The sequence below is a fragment of the Dendrobium catenatum genome, unplaced genomic scaffold (genome assembly GCF_001605985.2).
Source record: "Dendrobium catenatum unplaced genomic scaffold, ASM160598v2 fragScaff_scaffold_1730, whole genome shotgun sequence".
Lineage (NCBI taxonomy): Eukaryota > Viridiplantae > Streptophyta > Magnoliopsida > Asparagales > Orchidaceae > Dendrobium > Dendrobium catenatum.
In genome coordinates, this window is record NW_021320192.1 from 227,973 (window position 1) to 255,421 (window position 27,449).

The 27,449-nt window shown below is 32.8% G+C and overlaps 1 protein-coding gene across 3 annotated transcripts; it reads right to left on the reverse strand.

The window, feature by feature from the left end:
* Window positions 1-531: 531 nt before the first annotated feature.
* On the reverse strand, window positions 532-17,451 carry LOC110106972 (flowering time control protein FPA). 3 transcript variants are annotated; one of them, XM_020837084.2, is made up of 6 exons: window positions 16,908-17,451; window positions 10,298-10,543; window positions 9,908-10,033; window positions 8,880-9,802; window positions 7,427-8,792; window positions 532-769 (listed from the first exon to the last, which is right to left on the reverse strand). In XM_020837084.2, exons 1-5 carry the CDS (start codon window positions 17,220-17,222, stop codon window positions 7,442-7,444), a joined length of 2,961 nt encoding a protein of 986 aa, XP_020692743.1. In that variant the 5' UTR covers window positions 17,223-17,451; the 3' UTR covers window positions 532-769; window positions 7,427-7,441. The 3 variants fall into 3 exon arrangements, with proteins under 3 accessions (XP_020692743.1, XP_020692744.1, XP_028557321.1); XM_020837085.2 differs by having other exon boundaries at window positions 764-796; XM_028701488.1 differs by lacking the exon at window positions 532-769 and having other exon boundaries at window positions 4,840-8,792.
* Between the last annotated feature and the right edge of the window lie 9,998 nt (window positions 17,452-27,449).

Sequence of the window (27,449 nt, forward strand, 5' to 3'; positions counted from 1 at the left end):
GGCTCGCAGCGTCGAGTCATTTCGCAGGCAAGGTGGGAACGTTGGGCAACTCATACAGGTAGAGCAATTTTTGGGTCGATTTTGGGTTTTCAAGTCAACCCGAACCCGACCAGAAACTCAAATCAGGTCAAATTTTTGAACCCGAACCCAACCCGTTTGCTATCCGAGTCGACCCGAACCCGAATTTTTCCAGCACGAATTCGGATCATGTTTCAGGTTATGTCATAATTTGACACCCCTGACTCTCTCCTTACCACCTTTATTTCCATATAAGCTCATCAATGCAATCAACTCATCACCTATAGGCAAGATTAAGATTTCATTTGAGAGAACTTTCTTTCTACTTGTTAAAACAACTTTTTAACACAAAAATTAAAATTTGTATATTAAAAAGATACTTTAAAAAGCAGTAAGAAAGTATCCCAAACAAAGCCTAAATTCAAAACTCAGAAGTTAAAGCATTGATCTTTTGTAATTATTTTAAAATAAATGATCTATTTTGAAAGCAATAAAAAAGTTAAGAGAGAGAGAGAGAGAGAAGTTGGTTGGCTGACATATTAGGCGTAAAGTTAATGAAATTCGCTTACAGAAACAGAGTTTTTCTATGGCGTTAAAATATAAAAGTTACATAGGCGAAATACACGCAATTAAAATAAAAATAAAAACTAGTTGAAGATGGAGATACGCATTTTGATTCCGTAGCCAAATCCTGGAGCTGACTGACAAACGTTGAGAATTACTGTCGACAAAACTTTTTTTTTTTCCCTTCCTGCGATATATGAAGAAGGTTCGTAACCTTGAAGCAGAACCAAAAACATACAAAATTTATTGTAGAAAATGAATTTAAATAGAAAAATATTCAAATCTGCTGAATAAATTTATTTTATTGCAAGTCTATAATTTTTTTTTTGAAAGGCATATTTATTTCATTAATTCACAGATGAGAAGCTTTCATAAGAAATATTAACAAAACTAACATTATAATTAATACTCATTTATAATTGCATGAAAATTACGAGTAAATTTCCTTTCATAAAATCAAAATTGCAATAGAATCATTATTATAATAATATTCATGCTTATTTTGCAGAATTTACTCCCATAATCCATATTTCAAGCAAATAATATATATATAAAATCACTGCAAAAAATGATACCTCTCAACATTCTAAATCCGAGGAATCATAAGCCATAACATATATATATTTCATTTTAGACTTTCTTACTGCTGCTTAAAATAACTTTTTAATACAAATTATATTTTAAAAAACGGTAAGAAAGTCACCCTAAACAAAAACAAACGCCGGCTAGTTAAGAATTCAATTAAATAATAATTCAATAATTAATTTTTTTTACTTTAAAAATTAAATATATTATTGTAAAAAAACCAAGATAAAAATATCAAATAAATGACCAAATAGATAAATTAAAACATCTTGTTGTGAAGATTCGAACAGATCACTAAACAAATTAAGATCACATGGCAAATAATTTTAGCTTTTATTAAAACTTAAAAATCCAATTATTTCAAATACTGGCTATACATATTTAAACCTTCAACATAAAAAATATAATTACTTCTGCACTCTCTCAATAAAAGAATTAATAAATAAAATTTAAAACTCAAATTCTATTCAAAAATTGATTGGTGGTCGATAAAAATAAATAAATGAACCTTAAAAAGATAATGCTCGGGTTAACAAAAAGTTTAATTACAGCCATAATCAAAGCTTAATGTTACTAAATAACCACAATTAAAGTAAAACTACAGATTATTTTAAGGTAGCTATTTGGTACTTCCACTCAACCGTATAAAGAAATCATTTTAGAAGCTCAAGTATTTGATAGAAAACTTTAAAATTTAGGTATTTTAACTGATTTATAAGCCTATCAAACTTTCATCTTAAATTTATAGCAACTCTTAATAACATTTACATTTATTTCCATACATAAATATTAGCAACGGAGCTAATTATTTAGCTTAAAAAGTAATCACAATGACCAGATAATTAATTACATTATAATAATTAATACTAATTTATAATCAAACGTATATAAATTAGGATCGAATCATCATTAAGACATTCTGCCATAAGATCATTATGATCAAATTCATGGACAATTTACAATATTTACTCCAGATTTCTTTCTTTTAGGTAAATAAAAAAAAATACTAATCGCATTATAATTATAAGAAAAATTAATCTAAATACATCGATTATTATGAATATATATAGACGCTGGAGTTCATTCTAAGTTATTTATATTGTTCTTTTAACTTACTTAAATAACATAGTGATATGCTTATTACTGCATCCACATTCAACGAAATTAGAGGCATATATTAGGTAGAAAAATTAACATAACCGCATGATTCAGGCTTCGTTTAAGACAACTTTTTTTGCAGCATTTTCAAACAACTTTTTAGTACTAGAAAGTCATTTTAAAAAGTAATAAGAAAACTATCCCAAACAAAACCTGAATGTATAGTGAGATTGTGTGATTCAAGGAGTAATTAAACTAAATTAAGATGATTGTGTTTGAGATCAATTAAACTAACATCTCTATAACGAAAATCTACCTAAAACATAATTGCTGACAAGGGGAAAACCCAAAAGCTTTAAATCATATCATAGAGCAATTGCAGCAATATGGATCATTTATACGAGAGCATCTCAGCGACAAAATCCATGATTTTTATTTCAAATTAATGCCAGGTTGCCTCACCTCAAGTTTGATTCAACCTAATTCACGCCTATGATCGATCAATGCCGAATGGCAAATGCCCATCAGGAATAGAACTTGTTCAAATAACCCACGAATTACGTACAGAATATTTCATTCCAGCTATCCCGTAACAGATTTTCTAGTGTTAACTCGAGAAGATCTGTATATGACCCCATCATAGCAGGAGTTGTATTACGATTATTTACTTATTTTTATTTTTTGAAAACTCGATGTACTTTAACAAAGTTAATACAGTTAGATTATCTACATAGGATCATACGTGTTAGCTCGCTCCAAACATGCCGAAATGAGATGTTATTAACGAAGAGAGTGTGTTAATGATTAATGATTCAATATTATAAAAGTTTGGTTCAGGTATTATCTACATAAAATCCTTCCTAACTAATAGTGTTAGAAATTCCAGTAACTATAGTTATAGTCAACGCTATGGTTTCATTAATTTTAAGATATTTTTAACATCAACACAATATAACCGTTTTAAAAAGGAAAACTTGATAGAATTAGCGACAATTCATGTTCTAAGTCATGAAAAATATCCAGGTACTGTTATTTGTTGTTAGCAGGAGGAGCTCGTATGTACTTTTTTTTAAAATTTGTCGAGATTTCAGAGGAGATTAAGCCTTCGTTTGGAAAGATTTTAGACCACTGCTTGTTAATAAAAATTTAATTTTTTTTATTAAAAATTATTTTAAGCAGTAAAAAAACAGTCACAATGCTTCATCTTCATCCGTGACAACTTTAGACCACTATTTTTTTCCTAATTTTAATAGATTTTAGTACTAAAAAATAACTTTACAAGACAGTGAAAAAACTATCCCCAATGAAGCCTAAAAATAGCAGTCAAGGCTAAAACTTGAGATTTAATGCTTTTCTAAAAATAGAAGTATTATGTGAAATTATTATTAATTGACCATGTTATGTTCACTCGCTTCTTCCATTTTAAAACGAAGATTATTCTTATAAACTTTTTTTAAGTTTGGAAACGCATCAACGCAAACGCAAACGCTCCAAGACGATGACGTGAACAAGGAGTGGTGAGAGCAGGATAACATACGGGTCTAAAGAGAATGGTGTTGAGCTTTAGAAAGGGAACGCGTAAATGATACAAGAGTTTAGAGTGAGCATCATTCAACATACACGATCAAGAGGAATGGTTTTCATTTCAAGTTGGCCAAAGAATAAAAATTGCATTAGCATATCCTCATTCAATTTGTATCAGATGGAACAGCTGGAATTATAATCAAATGCTCAAAATTAGAAGAAATTTATAAGTTATTTAAGTCTCTTTTGATTCCCCGGCTCTTTTTTCTTTTTCCTTTTTAAACGGAAGTATTGCAACAGGAAATGTAAATTTTTTTTTCTCAGATCGGCGGAAACACGGAGGTTCGGAAGAGAAGGTATTTTGGAAAAGCCATCTTAACAAATAACAAGACAATAATTTTTTCGCGGATTCATACCCGAGACGAGAAATTATGGCCAAACATTTAGGAGTTATTTAGTTGTGAGTGTTTATGATACTCAAGTATTTCAAATGGAGTGTAAATTAGATGCAATGCATTTTAATTTTTTAAGATTATGTAATTGATAGTAAAATAAAGCCATGGAATTTATTTTATGTTTGGTTGGATGTAAACAAGAATAAACTCTAGGGCGGAGACATGCCGACGAAGAAGGCGATGCAGATGGCAGAGACTCCAGCATGGGATCATTTAGTTGGGTCTCACATCTGGTCAAAAGACAGTTTCGTCGACGTGCTAAAGAGGTCAGTGTGGGGGTGCAACAGGGTCACAGAGAGGTCAAAGGGTTCACAGGTAGTCTCATGTGGCAGCATTTTGTTTCTGTTTAAATGTCTTTCTAATTTTGAGCATTTTTCTTATAATTCGGAATATATTGTCTTATCATTCTGATATAAATTGCAGCAAACCTGATACAATTTTTTCCATGGCCGACTAACGAGTAAAAAATTAAAAAGGTTTGATTTTGACCGATTCTACACCTTTGTGAGGGAGCCTACCCACAATCACAAGATTAAAGTCCTAGAGAAGGTACTTGATGGCTGACTACAAATTTAGAGTATAAAACCATAGCATATATAATAAACAATATCTAAAATACACTATAAAAAAACAGAAATCTGGTATTCATTTTAACAAGAAAGAATAATAAATAATTACAAAGAAAAAATTTAGAACAAGAAAATTAGATAATTTCAGCACAACCACACTAAAATATCAAAAATCTTGCAAGAGTTTCAAAATAATAAAAGATGCGCATGAGTGATGGATCCATAAAGAATATTAAAAACTAAATGCTAAATAACAAATAGAATTAAATGAGAAATGATGCAAGCAATTATAAAGGGCAGCGAAGCAGTTAAAAAATAATTTCGTCATGCTTGAAGCAAATGAAATCACACATGCACTCAATGTTCGATGTTTAATCATGAAATAAAGGTCAATATAGGAGCTGCTAGCCAGCATTAATCCTAGATCGTTAAAAAGATTGTTGAATGAATCTAATTAAAAGAGGTAAACAATTTGTGAAAAAAGGGAGCTTATATTAACTACCAAAAAAATAAAAAAATCAAAAGCAAATACCAGAAAACCAAGTGGTTGGAAGTGAAATTAGGTTACAGCATTAATTTCCCTATTGCTTCATATTCCTGAAGCCTGTGCGGCCCAATAAAAAAGAATAGGCCACATATAACTACATAAACTTAGGGCACGTGGAAAAAAAAAACTTTAATTTTTCAATATTTTATTTGGTGAGTGAAATAATAGTCTACCCTTAATATTAAGGTGGCACCACATTGACTTGGGCACAAGCAATAGGAAAATCCTGAACTTTCTAATTTTGGGGGGAGTGAAGCATTACTCTACCTTCCCTTAATATAATACCGTATAGCCTGAATTTGTTAGTGTAAAAATTCCATTAGCTCTTCCTTTCCATTCTCCCTGACCCACCTCTGTTCTACTTCCAGTGTTACCTTGCATGGCCTAGAGAACAAAGTGAAAAAATTGAAGCCTAAACTTTGGGGCGGGGGTGTGGCCAATGGTGTTAATCTTCTCAGCATTCATCATGATCCCTTCTCTTTATTTTATACTGAGGCCCCTTTATTTCTATTTCCTACAATTGATCAGTTTGAAGTTTGAAGTTATGGTTCACATAGATTAAGAAGGGTAATGAAATTTTCACACAAAACCAAATCATATTAAGGGATGGCTACGAAGAGAATGAAAAAGCACAGAAACCTATGAAAAATTGCATGGAGTAATAAAATCTAAACACGTATAGGGAAGACTGAGGTTCTAAAGAGGCGCCCACCATTTCAAATGCCTCACAAACTAGTCTTCAACTACTGGACTATCAAGTTTACACGCCAAGGTACTACTGCATCAACTATTGCACCATTGATCTTGCCTAATGATACAAAAACAGCATAACAAATAGATGGTATAAGTTAGCCTAAAAAATTGGCCAAGCAACTCACCTTTCTATATCAAAGAAAAAAAAATAATAGCGAGGTTTCTAGAAATTTCACCTAGGCTCATTTGGTTGCTTGAAAAATGACGTTGCTAAATCCTCTAGGTATTTGGGATGTAATTACATATCCACATTGATTTAAAACAAGAAAAGCCGTCTCAAAACCCTCTAAAAATAAAGATTTCATTTTCACAAATGTGTAATGTACTCTAAAAGAAAAAGGGTAGAATATCCTCTAGGCAACAAAATAGGCTTGAAAAGAATGACAGGTCCAAAAGCACATAGGAATTCACAAGGAAAAAGAAGGGAGACTTCTAAACTTCTCATAAAAAAGAAGCATAATTTCAGAAATGGCTTATTTTTACATCCAGGTTATAACATAACATCCTAAAAATGATAGAATTTTATGGGAGGTGAATGCCAACAATGAATAGTAGCCTTCTTTAGTAATCAATTGTAGAACCGAACAAAGGAACACTCAAGTCCAGTGCATGTCATTATCTCTCATTTACAATAATTGAATTAAAATTATGATGATTCGAATCATCTCACTCTTTGACATGATTCTGTATAGAGCATTGTCAGGGCTTTTAACCAATCCATCCAGCTGACAAATTTAAAACTAAACACTAGCAAAATCAAAATCGTGCTCCAATACGGCAAACTTTCTTATCAATGAATACTGTGTTCCACCAATTATGAAAGTCTTGATGCTAGGCAATTCATGCTATAACAATCATTTACAATGAAGCATTTTATCTCCAGGGTATCTTCACTGTACTCCAATACCATTTTTCTATATTTAATCAGAAACATCAAGCTATGGTGGTATTTATGTAACAAAATCTTTCTAAAGTGTAAGCCTGCCTCCATAACTAGCTAATCTCCTTTAAAAACTGCTTCTAACTTTGTCATCACGCAAATTTCCAGGATGTTTTTGAATTCAAACTAAGAAATTAGTTCTAGTTACGCCCTATTTTCCATAGGCTGACTAAAAAGGTCAACAAAAAAAACATGAAAGATTTTGTCAACGAAGGGCTTAAAAAGAAATAGTCGGCTAAAAAATAAAACAAGCCAAATTATGCAGCAAATCAATCCCACATCAACAAAAAGAAAATTTCAAGGTATAGTATAAACTATCAACTACCTTATCAAACATAAAAGTGGAATAACTTTAGGTATGACGGTTACTTACCAGGAGAAAGCATAGTTATTGTTGACTTCCAGATCCCAGTGCAGCCTGTGCTTTGGCTTGCTGCTGCTGTTGTATCTGAAGGAGCAAACTGGCAGCAAACTGCAGAGTAGAGTGGTAACGCTGATCCTTATCGGCATCACCTTCAGAGTTGCCCTGGCCAGAACCAGGGATAGCTGCATGTAAGTGTTGAGCTTGATTAGAAAAATCAACATTCAATCTGTCATTTATTACAGGTGTGTCTGCTGGGATCTGCAACACACTTCCATTATGAGTTGTGGCAGGAGTAGCAGGTGTAAATTGGTGCCTGATGGGCAAGTTGTAGATGCTAGCTACATCTGCAGCTTGATTGCTCTGGAGGACTTGAAATTGACCAACCTGTGATGAAACTATATTCCCTACAGTCCCAATAATACCAGGAGCCTGCTGCATTTGTAAAGAGGCTTCTTGCAATGGTGGCATGCCAACCATGGCAGGTTGAAATGAGTTATCCACACCATTTGTGATGTTCGTATAGTTTGGAAACTGATGAACCATTGGGGCTTGGTTGGAATACTGATGCCCTGGTGGTGGTAAATTCTGCATGGGATTATATATATTATGCTCTAAGGGAGTAGAAGAAAAGGTGCTCCTTCCTTCTTGACCCCAGCCTTGCATTAACATTGCATTATCATTTACTGGAGGACCAGAAAAGGAAGGCATCCCAGCAGAACTTGAAGGCATCTGGGAAGGCATCACAGCAGATGGATGACTGTTTGTAGGGATCAGAGAGGCTAGCGTTGCTATTAATTCAGGCGTTAGGGAAACTTCAGGTTGGGATGTAGTTTCATGGCTCTTCAAGTGATCTTGTGCAAGTGACGAAATTGCATGTTGTTCCTCTGAATGCACCACCAACCTTGGCCTTTCAGCCCCTGCATGAGGTATTGGTCTCTCCTGCAAGCTAATACCATAATCTACCTTCAAAGATTGGTCCTCATTCTGTGTCATAAAACCATAACTTCTCTGCGATGCACGCCCCAGCTGTGGATCTATGGCATCAACAGGCGGAATGATAGCTTGTAGTTGCTGCGCAGGGGTGGTTTGCTGGGGCAGTTTAAGAACGACACCATATAAGCGTTCAGGACCAGAATATTTCAAAACCTTTGTCAAGAAATCTGATGGAGGCACTAAAAACATTGTAGTCCCATCATCAAATTTTGCCACACCAGCTCGGTCTCTTTGACCTAGGTATCTTAGAAATTCTGTATAAGAAGCAAAATCCTCTTCACTGTCGGGAAGAAAGAACACCATATCAAAACCAACCGCCTCCGAGTAGTGAGTTGTAAGCATGTCTAATCCTGTTCTTGCTGAACAGTTAACTATGTCAGGGCTGCCAAAGAGTTCAAATAACAAACATAAGAGAAGAAAATAACCTATCAAAGCAAAGCAGTACAAACTCACAAGAAATGAGAATTACAATGGAGCTTCTATGCCATTTCCTATAGGCAGACATCGCGCACGACAGACAGGTGTGCCACCCTTAGCAATAATACCACGCCAACAGTAGTCAATTCCAGGAGATGCTCTTGAAGGATCATGGCCGCGAATATCAGGAGTCTGCTGCCGATGACTGAGAAGGTTTCTATCTGGATGAGGTAAGCCAGAAAAGTCCGGCATGTCATCAACATCAACTAGTCTTCCTGGGAAATGAGCATCACTTGAAGGGAAAAAGCCATCAACTCTTGATCTCTTTGGTTCCCTAATGTCAAATTCATCCCGTTGTGCTTGTAAGGGCCTGAAAGGTGGGCGTATTACAGGTCCAGAAGTGATTAGACCAGGCGCAGAAGGCGACGGCCTCTTCAAATTTGAAGCCATCGGATTGTTAATGATGCTTTCAGGAAAGTTATGAATACCACCGCCAAACTCATGGAAGTCCGAACCACCATGTTGGGGATCAAATCCTTGTGGAAATGGCCTAATTAATATATTAGTCCGAGGAATAGCATTTGGAGTTAAGTGTCCAGGAAAACGGTTTGAAGCCATTGAATGGCCTGGACCAAATAATTCCACTGGGCCAAAAAAAGGCTCATTCAAAAAGACCTCTGGTGCAGAAAACGGGGTATTTTCCTTGCCTCCTATTAGCTCACTATTAGAGAACAAAATCTGTATCCTACTATCACCCAAAAGACGTCCTTGCAATCCTTCTTTAGCACGACGAGCTTCATCAACACTTCTAAATTCTACATAGCAGTAGTTTCTTTCAGGATAACTCTGAATTCGTTCAATTTCACCAAACAAAATCATTGAATTGTGAAGTAACTCCTCGTCAATCTGCAACTCCGGTGGGTAACCCACCCAAAGAACATTACTTAGCTGTTCATCCCTTTTCCTTCCATGTGGCTGATACAGTTATCAAGAAAGAAGAAGAATATAATTTTAGTAATCAAACAAGCAATAGAATAATAGTTAAAAATCAACAATGGGCTTAACTAGTTACAAGCATACCAGAGGTCTCTTTGCTCCAAGGTGGGTAGAGGAGTCATGAAAATATTTCACCTCATCAGGAGATAATAACTGATCAGTTGGTAGCAGATTCTTACTGTTCCTGTAATCATGCTCTGCGTCCCAATCCTGATCATATTAGAAGTTCATTAGGCTGAAACTAAAAAGAGTAAAACCAAATAGGGGTCTGAGTTTTAACGCAATCACATCATCAAATAAGAAAAACCACGAATTAGCTATTAAATGCAACATAGCCATGTATTCCAATATGGAGTTGTTAAGGTGCTAGTTGTATTGTGAATACAATGATGCAATTAAACCAGGGGAAAGCAACATAAATGTGCAATCAAAATTAAAAAAGAAATAAGCTGAACACGCTAAGAGCATAAATACCCTTCTTAGAGTTGGTGACCTCTGAAAATCTACACGTATTTCACTACCCCCAAGATGCTTCCAGTTCATGCTTTTCTGTGCAGCAATGGCATCATCAATTCTATGGAAACAAATAAATGCTGAACCACGATGCCGAAGAAATCTGAAATCTTCAATCTCCCCAAACTTCGCAAATATATTCTCAAGCTGCATCTTTGTGACAGATTGACTAATACCACCAACCCATAGGGTTTTCCCAGGTTTTGCCTGTAATTTACAGAAAGAAAGTCAACCCAGCACCAAATTTGTAGGAAAACTCAATATGCACTCAACAAGTACACAATAAACCAAAATTAAAAGTATAAGAAAGGGATTTCAGATGGTATAAATGCAGCACTAAAAACCCAACAAAAGGTAGGAGCAAAATAAGTACCCCACAATCAGTCACTCTTCAGGCATCTAAGGAAACATGTTGGTTATTACCCCGCATATGTCTTATTCACTGTACAGACTAAGAAAACATGATGGATTGAACATGATCTGTAAAGTATATAAACCACAGGAGTCAAGTGGCCACGAATTACTCCTACCACGCAAAGTTCAATTCAATAGTGCCACTTCAGATAAACTTCCCACATTTATGCAACGAACTATATAGCAATGTTGAGGACAAGCATATTTTTAATTATAATGATTTTGTCCTTGAATGATTAAAAACGTTTGATAGGGTTCACATATAAACTTGGCTGATGAATTACCAAAAAAAAAAGGAAGTCAAACTTATAATCCTACAATATTTAAAGTTGCACATAGATAAACCCCATCTCATTCCTCTTCTTCTGAAGCTTTGATCTCCCTCACATGATATTTGATAGACAATATGATGAAGTCTACAGATTCCTATCGACAACTCCTTTGATCTCAACCATGTGACATGAGAATTGCTACAATCAACAATTTTGCTAGAGAAATTGGCTAATTGAACTTCAACAAACACAATCTCTTTGATCTTTCCACAATCTAACATACAACTTTAATCATGGATGATCTGATTAACAACCAACTAAAATTTGATCACTCTATCATGTCCCCTTTTAGGAGGGGATTTCAATTATGCGAAATTATCATGTCAAGTACGTGGGAGGTCAACTTTAAAGTCTCCCTAATTTACCCATTTTTTTTGGCAATACATCGTTTAGAAAGTTTAGAAGAGATTTAAAAAAAAAAATCTTTTAAAAGCTAGGTTCATGGATCGATAGAATTTTTTTCTTTATGAACCTCCTATAAATGTCCAAAATCATATCTTGAGTGTACTAATTGGTTTGACTTCATTCTATAGTATGTCTCCTCTGTCAATCTTACCAAACCAATATTGATGAGACACTGATTTCTTATTATCCTCTTTTTGCTTGACTTTTTAAGAAGGTAACTCTTAAAGCTCCTTCAACAATGGACGTTTCACCACTTATGGCAGTTCTTGCTCAATTACTCTTTTGGAAGACAAACTTTTTCTTCTTTTTGATGTATATGGGCAGTTGAAGGAAGAGAGCATAACTTTAGCCTTTCTTCTTTAACCAAACAAAACATCATCATTAGAAATTTTTAGCCTACATTAATAAATCAAACTACTTGCCCAACAATTATTACGTTTGAAATCAGGATGTCGAAGTCTTTTTCAACAAAAAGGTAATTTTTTTTTTGTAAGCTGACACTAATAAAAACATCAATACAATAGCACATATCTATCATGAAGGTATGAGATATCAAGTGGAAACATTTCACATATCATCACATCAATCAATTCTCATCTCTGAAAAAAAAATCTCATCTCTGGTCCCTTTTTGAATACAATCCAAAGGGTAAAGATTAAGATGTGGTATAGCGTTCAACCCTAATTTATACACCATCTTAACATAAATGAGGTTCTTCCAACAATCGACATATCATCGATCACCTTCTAATTGTACCCTTAAGGTGTCCAACTCATCTCATGTCCGCATTGGATAGTGACCCCATCGTTATATCCTCCAGCACAATCCTCAAAGATAGAGACATGCTCGTATTGTACACTAGACTCAACATGATGTTGTCAACCATAACAACAATTGTTTTTTCTATCTCATGTTTCTTCCATTTTTAGGGAACAGCTCATGGTATACCTTTTAGTTTTTTTTTGTCAGATATCTAAGGTATTCATAAAACTTATCAGATAATCTGGTTTTGTACAGGGAAAGACCATCCCCAATCTTCTTTTGGACTTTTCATTCTGTTTTTTAGTGAATAAAAAAACCCTCTTTGGATGCTTCTCAAGACTCCTCTCTTCTTCCTTCATTCTTGTACAATAAGAAATATAATAAAATTGCGGTTGTGCTCTTAAATTTATATCATGAAATATAAAAAATATACATGAGTATATATTCACGATTCATGTGATATGTTATAACAAATATATGCCTATGTATTTGTGTGCATGTATATCATATCATGTAAGTGCACGCTTACATATATCACATATTAAATAAATTTAGAATTCACTCAAATTAATAACAGGCAAGCTATCCTTGAGCTGAAATCATGGTTTAAAAAATCGTTCGAGGCTCACACCTCTAGGCGCACCTTGAACTAGGGTGCATAATGAGTGCCTCAAGGCTTAAGCCTTCGCTAGTGTCAGTGAGGCTTATGACCTTTTTAAATGAAGTGCACGCCTCCAGGCTTAATGCCTCAAGACATTTCGAGGCAGCGCCTCATTATACTTAAGTTTTATAAATTTTTATTATATATTATTATTAATAATTTATATACTTTATTCTATTATACAAAGAGAAGGAACTAATTTGTTATAGAACAAATGAATAAGGTTGAATGGTTGTGCGATGTTTAATAAAAATTTAAAAGATAAACACTTTAAATTATAAAGGTGAATAACTAGTGATGATGAAATAAATCATTTGGTTGTTAATGATATATTTTTTTAAAGATGAATGGATAATAACAAAAAATAGTAAAAGATTTAAAATTGAAAAGGGAGGAATGTGTTTGAAGATAAGAAGAATGAAAATATCAATGCTAATATTAAAATGATTACTGAATTGATAATAACTTCTACTTGACAAGTAATTTAAAGAAAATAACAAAGTGGAGTTCAAACTTCAAAAAAAAAAAAAATTCAATGGCGATTTAAATATAATGGATTAATTTGTTGTAATTGTAATATGTTGCTTTGTTTTAGATTACATTGAATCCAATGTGAATTAATATGGAGAGTTTTAAAAAAATGTTATAATTGAAGAATGTTCGAGTCAGAATTCGAGGATGATATAATTATTACATATGAGGGCTATTATGAGAAATATGAAAGGAAGCATGAGGCCGTAGTGGATTATAATCTTTATGGTGTATTTAAGTATTAAATGAGTGTTTACTTTGAGCCTCATTTCAAATTTTCATTTTATAATAACATTTAATATTGATATTTATAGTTTATATCTTTATAATGACGAATCAAATAAATATGTTGATATTTTAATTTATTTTTGTCATTTTTATGAATTATTTTTAAGTTCATGGGTTTTAATTTTTTTTTGTTTTGAGGCTTACGCCTCGATCCACCTCGAGGCTTGCGCCTCGCCTCGCTAAGCAAAATGCCTCGATCCCCAATTTCTCTTTTTTAAACCTTGGCTAAAATAAATCAATTTTGATTTGAATTCAAGCAATTACGAAGTGAGTTTCAAATTTTGGACATACTTTCCCCCATAGCACCCATTTTGAGAACATATGAGATGTTCGAGATTTGTGCAACTCTAAAGAAATAAAACTTAAGTCATAGGTTATAGAAAAGAGAAATGAAATATGTACTTTAAAGTTTTTATCAATTTCAAAATATTAATTTGCTTTCATTCCAGAAAGATCTATCATGGAAGTGTTTGTGTTACAATTATTATTGAAAAAGTGTAGAGAGCAAAACAATGATCTTCAAATGATTTTTATTGACCTTGAGAAGTATCATGGGACTCAATTTCTTCAGAATATAAGAAAGAAAGTGTATGCCAAAGATATCTTATAGCAATTGAAGTTATGTATGGTGTAGCAATAACATGCATTAGTAATTATAAGATGACCAATGAGGCTTTAATTAAGATAGGATTATATCAAAGATCAATATTGAGTCAATATCTTTTAGTGTTAATTATAGAGATTCTTACAAATGAAATTCATATTCAAGTAATTTAATGTATGTTTTTTGAAGATGACATAGTTACAATCAACGAGACATTTACTAAAATAAGTCAAATGTTAGAACAATGGATAAAATAAGATAAATGACTTAAACTTATTATAATAAAGATAACTTATACAAAACATAATATCAGTGTGTGTGATTTTAACAATTATCAATCAATACTATTAAAAGATAAAGTGATAATCATGATTGATGAATGTAATATCTTTGATCAATTATATTGAGAGATAAAGATATAACTTTTAGAATTAAGGCTAGTAACTGGTGGTAGTTAAAATGAAGAAATACATCAAGAGTATATGATAATTGTTGAGATGAATTTATAGAAAAATTGGGTTAAGAAATGATAATGATAGAGAAAAAGTTATAGTGGCATCTATCAAAGTTAAGATAATTGAAAATAGACTAAGGTGGCTTCGACAAGTACAATAAAGACTAAAAATTACACAAAATCGGCAAGTAGAGAAAATTAATGTCAGAGGATTATGATGAAGGGGTAGATCTAAAGTAGCATGAATAGAATTTATTTTAAATGATTTGTGAATAATAAATTTAATACCTCATGCAACACTATATTGGAATGAACGAAAATTGAGGATTCACAAAGATAACCCCAAATAATTTAGATAATGCTAATGATTATGATGATGGTTCTAATCACCCGTGCATGACTGCATGCCAAGATGAAGCATTCAAGAGGACGAAGCACGATGTACTAAAAAAGAGACACAAGTATTGTGTTGCATTATATTTTATTTTATTTCTTTCTTTCTTTTTTCAAGTGCCCTACACACCTTTAAAAGGGAAAAACTAGCATTCATGACCAACCTATGCATCCACATATCCAACACAACATAAAAGCAACAGTATTTACGCCATCAATACTAACATTTATAGACTTTATGAAAACTCAAGCTCCCCAAAAAAGCTCAACTATGTGTTATTGCACTATATATTTATATTTACAGATAAAATAACTAATCTAACAACTTGGAATATTTAGAATGTACTCTAATAACCTTCCATCGCAAGCCTCGGGGTTAAGTGAGCATTAAGATGCTATTCTTATCAATTTAATTCACAATTTCAGATTTTATTGATTCCTTGCGCTTAGGAAATGATGAGGACAACATTTCTCATTAAAAAATAGTTCACTAGAAACAAGTCCCTAAGTTAGAATTCTGCTGACTACATTAAGTGGGCACATAGATCATTCAAACAACCAAAATCACAAATAAGTCTCACCAAGATAGTGCTAGCACAAGAGTTATGCTGAGATGCATATTAATAACTTTGGAACTTGCAATAAAAACTAAACTTAAGGTTCATCAACAAGGTGGTAATATAATGTAGCAAATGTGAAAGGACTACGATCGGAAAAATTAGGATCGTCATGCAGGTGCACAGATGTAAGAGGATGATGAGTGAAAGAAACTCCCAACAACAGAAGAATAGCAGGATAAGAAGATGAATTTTGGTTCATTTTGTCAATTCAATAAGGCAACAAAAGTTGATAAACAATACTTGATGCAAAAATCTGTTTATTTAGATATCTATGTTTCAATCAATTTACCAAACAAAACCTCGAGAAGAAGCATTGATTTCTTGTAAGGTATGAGTAAATTGACGCAGGAAAAAGCAATCCTTTTCAGCTCCAGAAATTTTATCAAAAACTATAACTCTAGTAGAAAAAAGCAAACTCATATTGTTTGCAAATAGGGTATTTATACTGTTTTGGCGATAACTCTAGATGCAGTCTTAGTCTCAAACAGGAGTTTAAATTGCAGGATAAAAGGATTAAGAGGTTTTTATCCCAAATCAATCAAATTCTTGCACGTTCTCAAAATGTCCAACATAAGGCATAGCATAGCACTCTTTCAAAGCTTCCAATTTACTTAGTATCATCTAAAAATAATAACTATGCAAGGATTTCTACTTTTAGTGTGAAATATAACTGTTACGTTATAAAGGAATCTAAGAATTAAAGTACGATCATGCTAAAAACATGCAGACACTATTAATACCCATAAATTACTGGCAGATACATGCTAGTACATGTCAAAATATTAGATGAAGTCATAAGGAGCAAGCTCAAAAATAATTGATAATAAGGTCGTATGTTGAAAATTTAAGCAGTACTAGTATGCTGTTACCAAGCTAAACATGATTTTACCATCTTCAGCCTCCAAATTAAAATATCTACATAAAACAATCGCCATAAACTAGATTCTAATTAGTTGCTTCCACGATATAAATACTGAGTAGTCATTCCCAAAATATATTTACCATTTAGATCATCCGCTCCAAAGCATAATTCCTACTTGGTGAAAAAAAAAAGATCATGCCTAAAACAGACAAAGATATCAAATTATGCAGTAGATGGACACCAACCGGTCGGGCAAACTCGATTCTGATGGGTTTTCCACGCATCACAATTCCCTGGAGTGCTTGTTTAGCTGCCTTGGCATCCTCGATGGTCCTGAAGTACACAAAGGCATACGGCCGAGGGAAGTACGACGTAACCGCGTCCATCGCACCGTAGTTACCGAGAACTGCCATCAGATCCTCGTCGACGGTTTCGTCAGAGAGATTACCCAGCCAAAGATTCAGCCATGGCCCTCCCTCCTCCCCCTCTTCCGCCTCCTTGGAAGCCGTGCGCTTGTTGCGGCCCCAGAACCCGTTCGGCGCCTTGCCCACCAGATGCATCGCAGGCTGCGAAATCCCTGAAAACTGAAATAAACGAAGGGATGAGGGATTTTGACGTGCTCGTCGGTTGGGAAACAACGAACTAGCGTATCTAGGGTTTGTAAATCCAAAGATCCAAAGAAGGAAACCCTAGCAGGTGGAGGGGTTGGTCGTTCGCCCGAGAAGAGACGACGGACTGGCTTATTTATCAGAAGCCCAAAATAGAGTATAATATTAATTTTAACCGATTGGTGCCACCAGAATTTGAGGGACTAAGAGGTCATCTTATCCCCAAGCGCCAAGGACCTAGGGTTACCTAAAATAATTTATTTTTTAGTAAAAAATATGTTTATATTATATTATTCTTTGTACTTTAAAAATTAAATATAAAATTTATTTTATAATCAAATTGTAAAAGATAATTATTATACATGTGATTTTGTTTAACTAGTTAATTGGTAAATAATTATGTTAGTTGATATATATTAGCCAAATCAATTTTGAATTAAAATTTTAATCACACCAATCTTAAATAATCATATTAATACTACTTAAATTTTAATGATATTCATTAAATACTAATTAAAATAAAATTATTTCGTCCTAGAATATTTGTGATGGTAGAGTGATATAGAGTTTAACATACAAGCTTTATACGAAAATCCAGCACATCAACAGATAAGAGAGAGGGATACAAGAGTCATAAGAGACACTAAGATTTTTACGTGGAAAATATTAAAAAGAAATAAATTATTGGGTGTTACCCAATTAAAATGATTCTACTAGTTTTTATTGTTGAATACAAATAAGACCCTTCCTTATAGGAAAAGCCTTGGCTCAGTATAGTAAATATGCATCATATAGAGCACATTATATGCTAGGAGTTGGAAGAATCTAGTGATATGAGAGATATTATTAAGAGAGTGTTGGCCTGTTTGTTTGGTTGATAGGACCGTAGTCGGCAAGCGATGGAAGTCGAAGCGACCGTAGTCAGCGAGCGATGGAAGTCGAAGCGACCATAGTCAGTGATCAACTATGGTTGGGGGGGGGACCATAATCGATGGTGTGGTCAAAGGAATCATAGTTGACGGGTGACCGTGATCAAATGGATCGTCTATAATAGCTCGTACTTTGATCGAGGTAAATAAAATTTTTCAGGAGTTAATATAAGTCCAAATTAAAAATCGTCTTCACCATAACATTGATATTATAATATTTTAATTACATTACTTTTAAAAAAAAAAAAATTGGGCATCAGTGAAAATACTTAAGAAATTAACATTTGTTAGTACAAGTAAGGATTTTGGGATCATCGGATGTCCGTTTTGCAAACCAATTTTACTAATATTTTCTAAATAAAATCAGTTAATTTATGGATTTCTTTTTATAATTTTTGAAACAAAAAAAATTATATGAATTTTATATTTAAAAATTGATTAAATTATATAATTATATTATTATCATTTTATTATTTCATTATAAATATCTTAAAGCTATAAGAATTTTATTTAATCCTTATTTTCCTTCTTCATTCAGCTAAACAAAGGATTGAAAACTAAAATGAGTGTGAAAGAGAGGAAACAAAAAAGAGAAACCTAGATTTAAAAGTCATGGAGCAATTTTTGTCAATCAGCCCAATTGAAAAATTTGCTTGTCTTATTATAAGGAATGTTTATCCTATTTCTAATTTCAATAATTTTGTATTTTTGATATTTTTCCATCAAATTTATATTTTTGTTATAAAAAAATAAAGATAATTTTGTATTGTTAAAATTTTTATTGTAAAACTTTTATATATTATATATATCGAGATTATGAATGTTTTGAGTATTTATTTAAAATTTTTTGCAAGATGATTTTGAAAAAGAAGTGATTTTTGCCTATTTATAAAATTATTTTGACATTTAAAAATAGTGCTTTAGTTCAATAAAAGCTTCACAATATTTTTATATATAATTACTGATAATTTGATTAATTTCTAAAAATATGAATCTTTGCTCAGTAAGATTTTCTATTATCTACCATTATGATATTTTGACACTTTCTGAATTAAGTTTAATATACTTTATTTGTTATACTATATTAAAAATAAATGTGAATATATGACTAAGATTATTGTTCTAGTACCGTGATAATAATGTGTATGTAAAAGATAAGTAAAGATTAGTTAACTCATTAGTTGGAGACTGATTGACCTATATATGATGGTGGGTTGATGAGATTTTTCTTTAAATTCTGTAATTTGATGTTATCCTATACTGATTCACGTGATACACTGATTGTGAGTTATAAGGAAATGATTACTGTGTCAACGGGTAAAGAGTGATGACTATATTTATTGAGCTAACGATTTATGGACACTAATATGATATTAAAAACACTATTAAAGTTAAAATTCCTACTTATTTATTATGATTATTGAAATGATTATTATTGAGGCATTGTTCATATTATTATATGAAATTATTATTAACATTGTTATTGATTTTATTAATAAAAAAGCATGATATATACATTGAGAATGTGATATATAAGATATATTAAGTATGTGATTAAGTTACCGATTTAATACTAATATAGAATAACTTGATAGCATGTGTACACTCCTATATATTTTTACTATATTGATTTGATTTTGACAGTTTTTATTGATGATTTAATTTTATTGTTTTATATAATTTCTCTACTAATTATAGTATTAATATGACATTTTCTTTATTAATTTGACGCTTGTACTGATTTACTATCTTATATCGTGCAATTTTACTATTTATGCACTGATTCAATGATCATATAAATGCAACTGCTGTGATTTAATTATCAACATGCATATTACTCCTTTATCTTATGTTGAGTTAAGTTGTAGATTTTGATAATTTATTGGGCTTTTAATAAGCTCATTATATGCGGTTAAATAATTTCATTTCATGGTAGAGGATTAGGAGTGTGAGATTGATTAGGATTCATTCATGTTCATGTTTTTTTTATTTTAGTTATTCTTGGGTGCTCACGATAGAGTAGTTGTGATATAATTTTGTAGATTCTGAATAATATATATGACTTTTTAAGGAAATGAATATATATATATATATATATTGAACTATAAAAATTGTTTTCGCTATTTTAATGATAAATGATATAAAATAGCTATGATTTTTTTTCGTATATTAAAAAAAAAATAATTCTTCAAAATTAGATTTTGGGGCATTAATTACAATTGCTTTTAGAGCATGGTTGTTGGAAGAATTAATTTGTTATTAGAGTTATGTGAATTGATTAGGTGTCAAGTATATTGGATAAATTAAGGTGCATTAGTTTGCATACATAATTAAATGACATGTATAGAATGAATTGCAATGACTTTATAGTTTTTGATCCGTTTTGATTTGAGTTTTGATCGTACGAATTTGATTTATATCAATTTTGTAATCGAATCCTTAAGTAAAATATCGGGGAAGAAATTTTTTAAGGTGGGTAGAATGTAATTACCCATCTTTTAACCCATGTAATTTCAATAGTTAATAAAAGTCCAAATCACAAACAATCTTCGCAAATAACATTGATATCATAGTATTTCAATAGTTAATAGTTAATATGAATTGTATTTTAAAAAATTGATTAAATTGTATAATTATATTAATATTATTTTATTATTTTATTATAAATATCTTAAAGCATTATTAGCTTTATCTAAACCTTATTTCCTCTTCTTATTTGGCTAAATAGAGAATTGAAAACTAAAATGAGAGTAAAAATAGGGGAAAGATAAAAAATAAACTTAGATTTAAAGATTACGGAGCAATTTTTGTTAGTTGGTGAAATTGAAAAATTTGCTCATCTTATTGCAAGAAACCTTTATCTTATTTGTTATTTTAATAATTTTATATTTTTGATATTTTATCAATCAAATTTGTGTTTTCATTATCGAAAAATGAGAATAATTTTATATTTATAAAATTTTCATCATGTAACTTTTTATATGTTATATAGATTGAGATTATGAATAATTTAAGTATTTATTTAAGATTTTTTACTATATTATTTTTAAAAAGTAGTGATTTTTATCTACTAAGAAGTTTATTTTGAAAATTAAAAAATAATAATTTAGTTTAATAAAAATTTCATAATTTTGTTATATATAATCCCTAATAATTTGATTAATTTCTTAAAATATTAAATTTTGCTTAGTAGGATTTTCTGTTGCCTACCATTAGGATATTTTAACAGTTTATATATTATGTTCAATTATATTTTATTTATTGCAATACATTGAAAATAAATTTGGATATGTGATTGAGATTACTATTATAGTACTTTGATAATAATATGTGTGTAAAAGACACATAAAGATTGGTTGAACCATTGGTTGGAAACTGATTGACATGTACAGGAAGATCGGTCGACAAACTTTTCTTAAAATATTTTAGTTTGGTCTTATCTTTTACTGATTCACATGATGTATTGATTGAGAGATATAAAGTGATGATTACTGTGCCAACGAGCAAATAGTAATGACTAAGTTTATTGATCTAATAATTTATTAACACTAATACGATACTGAAAAAATAACATGATAGCCAAAATTCTTACTTGTTTATTATGACTATTAAAATAAATGTTATTGAGACATTATTCATATCACTTTATGAATTTATTATTAATATTTTTACTGAGTTATTGATATAAAAAGCATGTAAGCACGTGATATACAAGAGATGTTGAGTATGTGATTAAGATACTGATTTAATACTGATATAGAATAGACATATGTATACTCATATATAATTTTACTATATTGATTTGATTTTGGTAGTCTTTATTGATGGTTTAATTTTATTTTTTTATACGATTTCTCTTCTAATTGTAGTATTGATATAACTCGTACTGATTTACTGTCTTTTGTATCATATAATTTTACTATTTCTGTACAGATTCAATGACGATCATATGAATGTAACTGTTGTGATTTAACTATTGACATGCATATTACTCATTTATCTTGTGTTGAGTTTAGTTGTAGGCTTTGGTGACATGTTGGAATTTTTAGCTTATTATATGGGGATAAATGATTTGATGTCAGAGCAAAGGATCAGGAGTATGAGGCTGATCAGGATTCCTTTAGGTTTATGCTCTTTTTATTTTAGTTATTCTTTTATACTTATGACATAGTACTTGTGATATAATTTATAGATAATGAGTGGTATATATGATTTTTTTGGGAAATGAATTCATATATATAATGATATTTTGAAATATATAATTTTTTTTTATTATTTATCCTTAATACGTCATCAAAAAATTATCTTGATCGGGCACAAATCTAGATGCAAAATCAAGTTGGAAGCTTCTGAAATTAAATTTGGGACCATCTGAACTCCGATTTCAGCAAACTTATAGTCGAATTGAGCGTCTCAGAAATACAAATCCAACGACACCAAATTCGACTCAATCCGAGCCCAAATGAGTCCAAGTCAAGGACCCGAAGCGCAGTTAGAAAGTTCGTATAACAGTTTGAGTTACCAAATAGTTTTCAAACGTGAAAAGCTTATTGTCAAATCGAGCGGCTCGACGAGATAAATCCAATGAGCCCAAGATGAATTCTGAAATCATTAAGACCTCCAAATGTCTGACAAACGGTCCATGATCAAGGGATTCAATATCAGCCGTCCATCCACTCCTTATTTACCCTTGATCTCTCACCTATTTACGGAACATGCCAATCTAAAAAATCTATAAATAGACCCCTCATTTTTCTTGAGAGGGGATTGAAGCAAGAAGAGAAGGAAGAAGATCCTCCTCGATCACCGCCAGAGTTTCGCCGGACCACCGCCGGGCCTTCGCCGGACCACTACTTGAGGCCCTCACCTCCACCGGACCACCGCCTGACGCTGTTGCTCCGCCAGACCACCACTTGAGGCCCTCACCTCAGCCGGACTACCGCCTGACACCGTTGCTCCGTCGGACCATCACTTGAGGCCCTCGCCTTCTTCGACCACCGTTAGACTTTTGCCGGACCACCACTTGAGGCCCTCACCTCCGCTAGACCACCGCCTGACATCGTTGCTCTGCCGGACCACCACTTGAGGCCCTCACCTCTACCAAAGTACCACCCTACTACAACGGTCTTTCAGACCCTGGTCTCCTACCAACTACAATCTTTCTGACCTCAGTCTCCTACCGACTACGGTCCATCCGACCTCTATCACTAGACAACGGTCTTTCTGACCCCGGTCTTCTGCCAACTACGGTCTTTCCGACATCTATATTATCAACTATGGTCTTGCTGGCCAAATAAATATGTCTTTGTTAATTATTATAACTCCCACCATGTAATGCGCTTTATGTGATGTACATTTGTGCCATCAAACCAAGGCTGTCTCCCTAAGAAGTGCCTCATTTGTAATCAACTGCAAATACTAGTGGATTCATTCAAACGACCTATCTTATGTTTCTTGCCAAAGTATTTCTTAATGTTAGCTGACGTAAACCCATTAAGAATGTTTGACCTATCCAAAATTATCTGCCAAAGCATTGCTTAATGACATTAACCTATATAGAAGAGGACAATGTAATCTAGCAAGGATGTTTAATTTATCTAAGGTTATTTGTCAGAGTATTTCTCAATGATTTAAAATGTATAAAAGAGGTTGAGAGAGACCCACAAGGAATGTTTCAAACATCTGAGGTTATTTACTAAAGCATTGATTGATGGCATTAACCTGTGTAAAAGAGGTCAAGAAAGTCCACCAATGATGTTTGACCTATTTAAGGTTATTTATCAGAGCATTTTTAAATGACCTTAACATGTGTAAAAGAGATCAAATCGAATCCTATCAGAATTGATTATTCTTTGATTAGGAGGAGAAGAAGGCCGCGTGTATCTTGAATTAAAGGTAAATATTAGTTTATCATTTAACCGTACTTCCTTTTCATGGTTGAAACTATAACCTTGTCTAAGGAGTAGAAGTCTAATTCTGGATTATAAAGAGTTCGTAATCCATTTTAGGCTTTCTTACATTTATTAGAAGCCTTTTGATAGATAGTTTCCAATAAGATTATTTTTGGAAACATAAAGTATTAGATGGACTTGGAGACCACAATCATATTTGAGATTGTAACAAAAATTGCCCCTAGTTGTAATCTACTTCCATAAAATTGATGCAACAATTATTGTTGGTTGAGAGGTAATAAAATAATACATGTTATTATTGAAATGATATTTCTCTCAATATTTAATTATTTATTTTGGATCTAATGATATATCATGATAAAGGGACTACATCACTTCAACCATGCCCAATATATTAACCTGAACAACCTTTCGAGATTGCATCAAAGGTTTCCATCGAGCAAAGGATTTATTCCCACGGGTGACACCAAACTATTACATTCTGAAACATTCACGATGGTAGAGAGATATAAACACTAGTGTCCATGCTTTATATGAAGATCAAGCACACATACATATAAGAGAAAGGGGTGTAAGAGTCATAAGAGACACTAATTTTTTTATGTAAAAAAACTTTGAAAAGAGGAAAAGCATGGGGTCTGGTTTAGTTAAAATAATTTGATTAGTATTTATTATTAATAACAAATAAGGCCCTATTTTGGGGGGAAGCCATGGCTCGATGTAGCAAATATATACATCATATATAGCACATTACATGGTTGAAGTTGAAAGAATATAATGATATGAGAGTTGTTCTCAAGAGAGTTTTGACTTATTTGTTTGGTTGACAAAATAATAGTTGATTAACGGTGGTAAGAGAGACTGTAGTCAAAGGGTGATGCATTTTCAAAGGGATTATAGTCGATGAGTGATAGAGGTTAGAGGGACTTAGTTGGTGGGCAACAGAGATCGGAGGGACCCTAGTCAGCATGTTGCTAAGGTTAAATGTACCATAGTTGGTGGGCGATGGAGGTTAGAAGATTTATAATTGATAGGAGATAGAGTTTACATTGACTGTACTTAGCAAGCAATGATGGTCAAAGAATCTCATTTTGCGAGCGACATTGGTCGAAGGTACCATGGTTAGAGGGACCTTGGTCGATGAATTATAGAGGTCAGAGGGACCATGGTTGTGGGAAAACAAGTTCTGATGGACCATAGTAGGGGGGATGGAGGCTGGAGGGATTGTAGTCGGCAAGAAATGGAGGTCAGAGGGATCATAGTCAATGAGAGATGGTGGTCAGAGGGACTATAGTCGATGGGTGATGAAGGTTAGAGGGATCATAATTATTAGGAGATTGAGGCTTGAGGGACTTTAGTTGGCAGGAGATTGAGGTCGGAGGGAGTATATTCGATTGGCTATGGTGGTTGGAAGGAAAGTAGTCGGTGGGGGATGGTAACAAGAAGGACCTTAATCGGAGGGCAAATGAGGTCAAAAGGATCATAATTAGGTGACAGTGGTCAGTGGGACCATAGTTGACAAGCAACATTGGTCGAAGGGACCATGGTCGGTGAGCGACGGTGGTCAAAGGGATCATAGTTGGTGGGCAATGATGGTTAGAGTGATTATAATTGAGAGGAAATAGAGGTCGGAGGGATCGTTATTAGCGAGTGATTGAGGTGGGAGGGACCGTAGTCAGCGATCCATAGTTATCGGAGGGAACATAGTAGATGGACAACGGAGGTCAGAGGGACCATAAATGGTAGGCGATGGTGGTCAGAGGGATCATAGTTGGTGGGAGACGGTGGTCGGAGTAGTTCCTCTATAGCAATTAGGAAGAGGCCCAATAATGATCAATGTATGTAGTTTGGAAACTGATGGATGGGGGAAGGTTCGACATTGGTAGTTGATCAGGTAGAGGTCTGATGGCAGTCGGTGGGTAGGTAGTGGTCCAACGATGGTCAGTGGATGTGTAATGGTCTTACATTATTTGGCAGACAAGCGGTGGTCTGATGAAGGTCAACGATCGATAGTGGTTGACAGAAGTTCACCGATGGTGGTGCTTGGGTAGAACTCTAGCTTCCAAAATCTAAGCACCTCCCCTTTCATGTGTGAAGATACAGGGTAAATTAAGAGTACTCCTTCAGATGGTTCATATTGATTTTCTTGATCATAGAGAATTTATTAAGCATTTAAGTGTCTTAATGATGTCAAAATAAAGCAGTTTGGGTTCATTGAATTCATCTCATTGAGCTGCTTAATTTGACTATAAGCATGTTATATTTGGATATCATTCGATCATCCAATTAATGCTTTGAACTTTTCAAATATGCTTTAGCCCCTTGATTTGGACCCATTTGAGCTCGAATTGGACGGATTTCGGTGTCGTTAGTTTTGTCTCATTGACACATTCAATTTGATTATAAGATTGCTGATTTTGTAGTTTGATTGGTCCCAATTTTAATTTTGGAAGTTTCCAACTTAAATATGTCTTGAGATTCATGCTTGATTAATGTAATTTTTTGTGACGTATTAAAAATAAGTCCTTTATTATTCTATAGACACTTCTATTAGTGCAAACATACTTACCAAAACATTTAGAATTTTATATAGTTAAAAATACCCAATCATAATTTGAGGGTTTTTTGTGAATATTACATGAATAGTTTATTTTATAATATATCAAAAGTTATATTATGTAAAGTTTCTCAAACTCATTCAATCAAATAAATTACCAAAACTTTCACATAAATAAGCCAAATTGAAAATTGAGATATCATAATGATATCCTAAATTTATCCAGACAACTTATCCAACTAGTTTGATGGGCAACTCTAAGTCCTCCAAAATACACTCTCTCTCTTTAGGATTCTCTTCCTCTCTCTCCCTAGCTATTTAACCTTAATTAGAAATAAATTTTTAAAATAGATTTGGATATTTATATATATAGCACCGTAGTGCTCCCAAGATAAAATTTCACATTCAATATAAGAGTGTAAATACCCAAACTCTTAACTAATGTGATATTGGCCACTTTGGCCTAAGGGCTTCAAAATTTTATCCTATTGGTGTAACTTTTCAGGATGTCATCCATCCCAGGTTTTCTTTGGGATGAGCAGACTTAACTATAAAGTTTCTTAATAAAATTTTAACCATTATACTAAAAGGCATCTCGATGTTTAAGAGTTTAGCTTCTTTTACTTAATAGATTTTAAAATATCTCTCATTTAAGTAACTGACATCCTCGTTAGTATCCCTATCCTAGAATAATCCACTAGGTAAATATATGATTCTATAGGTGGCCCCTAAAATTTCAAGTTGTGACTCCCGCCACATAGCACTTTATTACATACAGGGA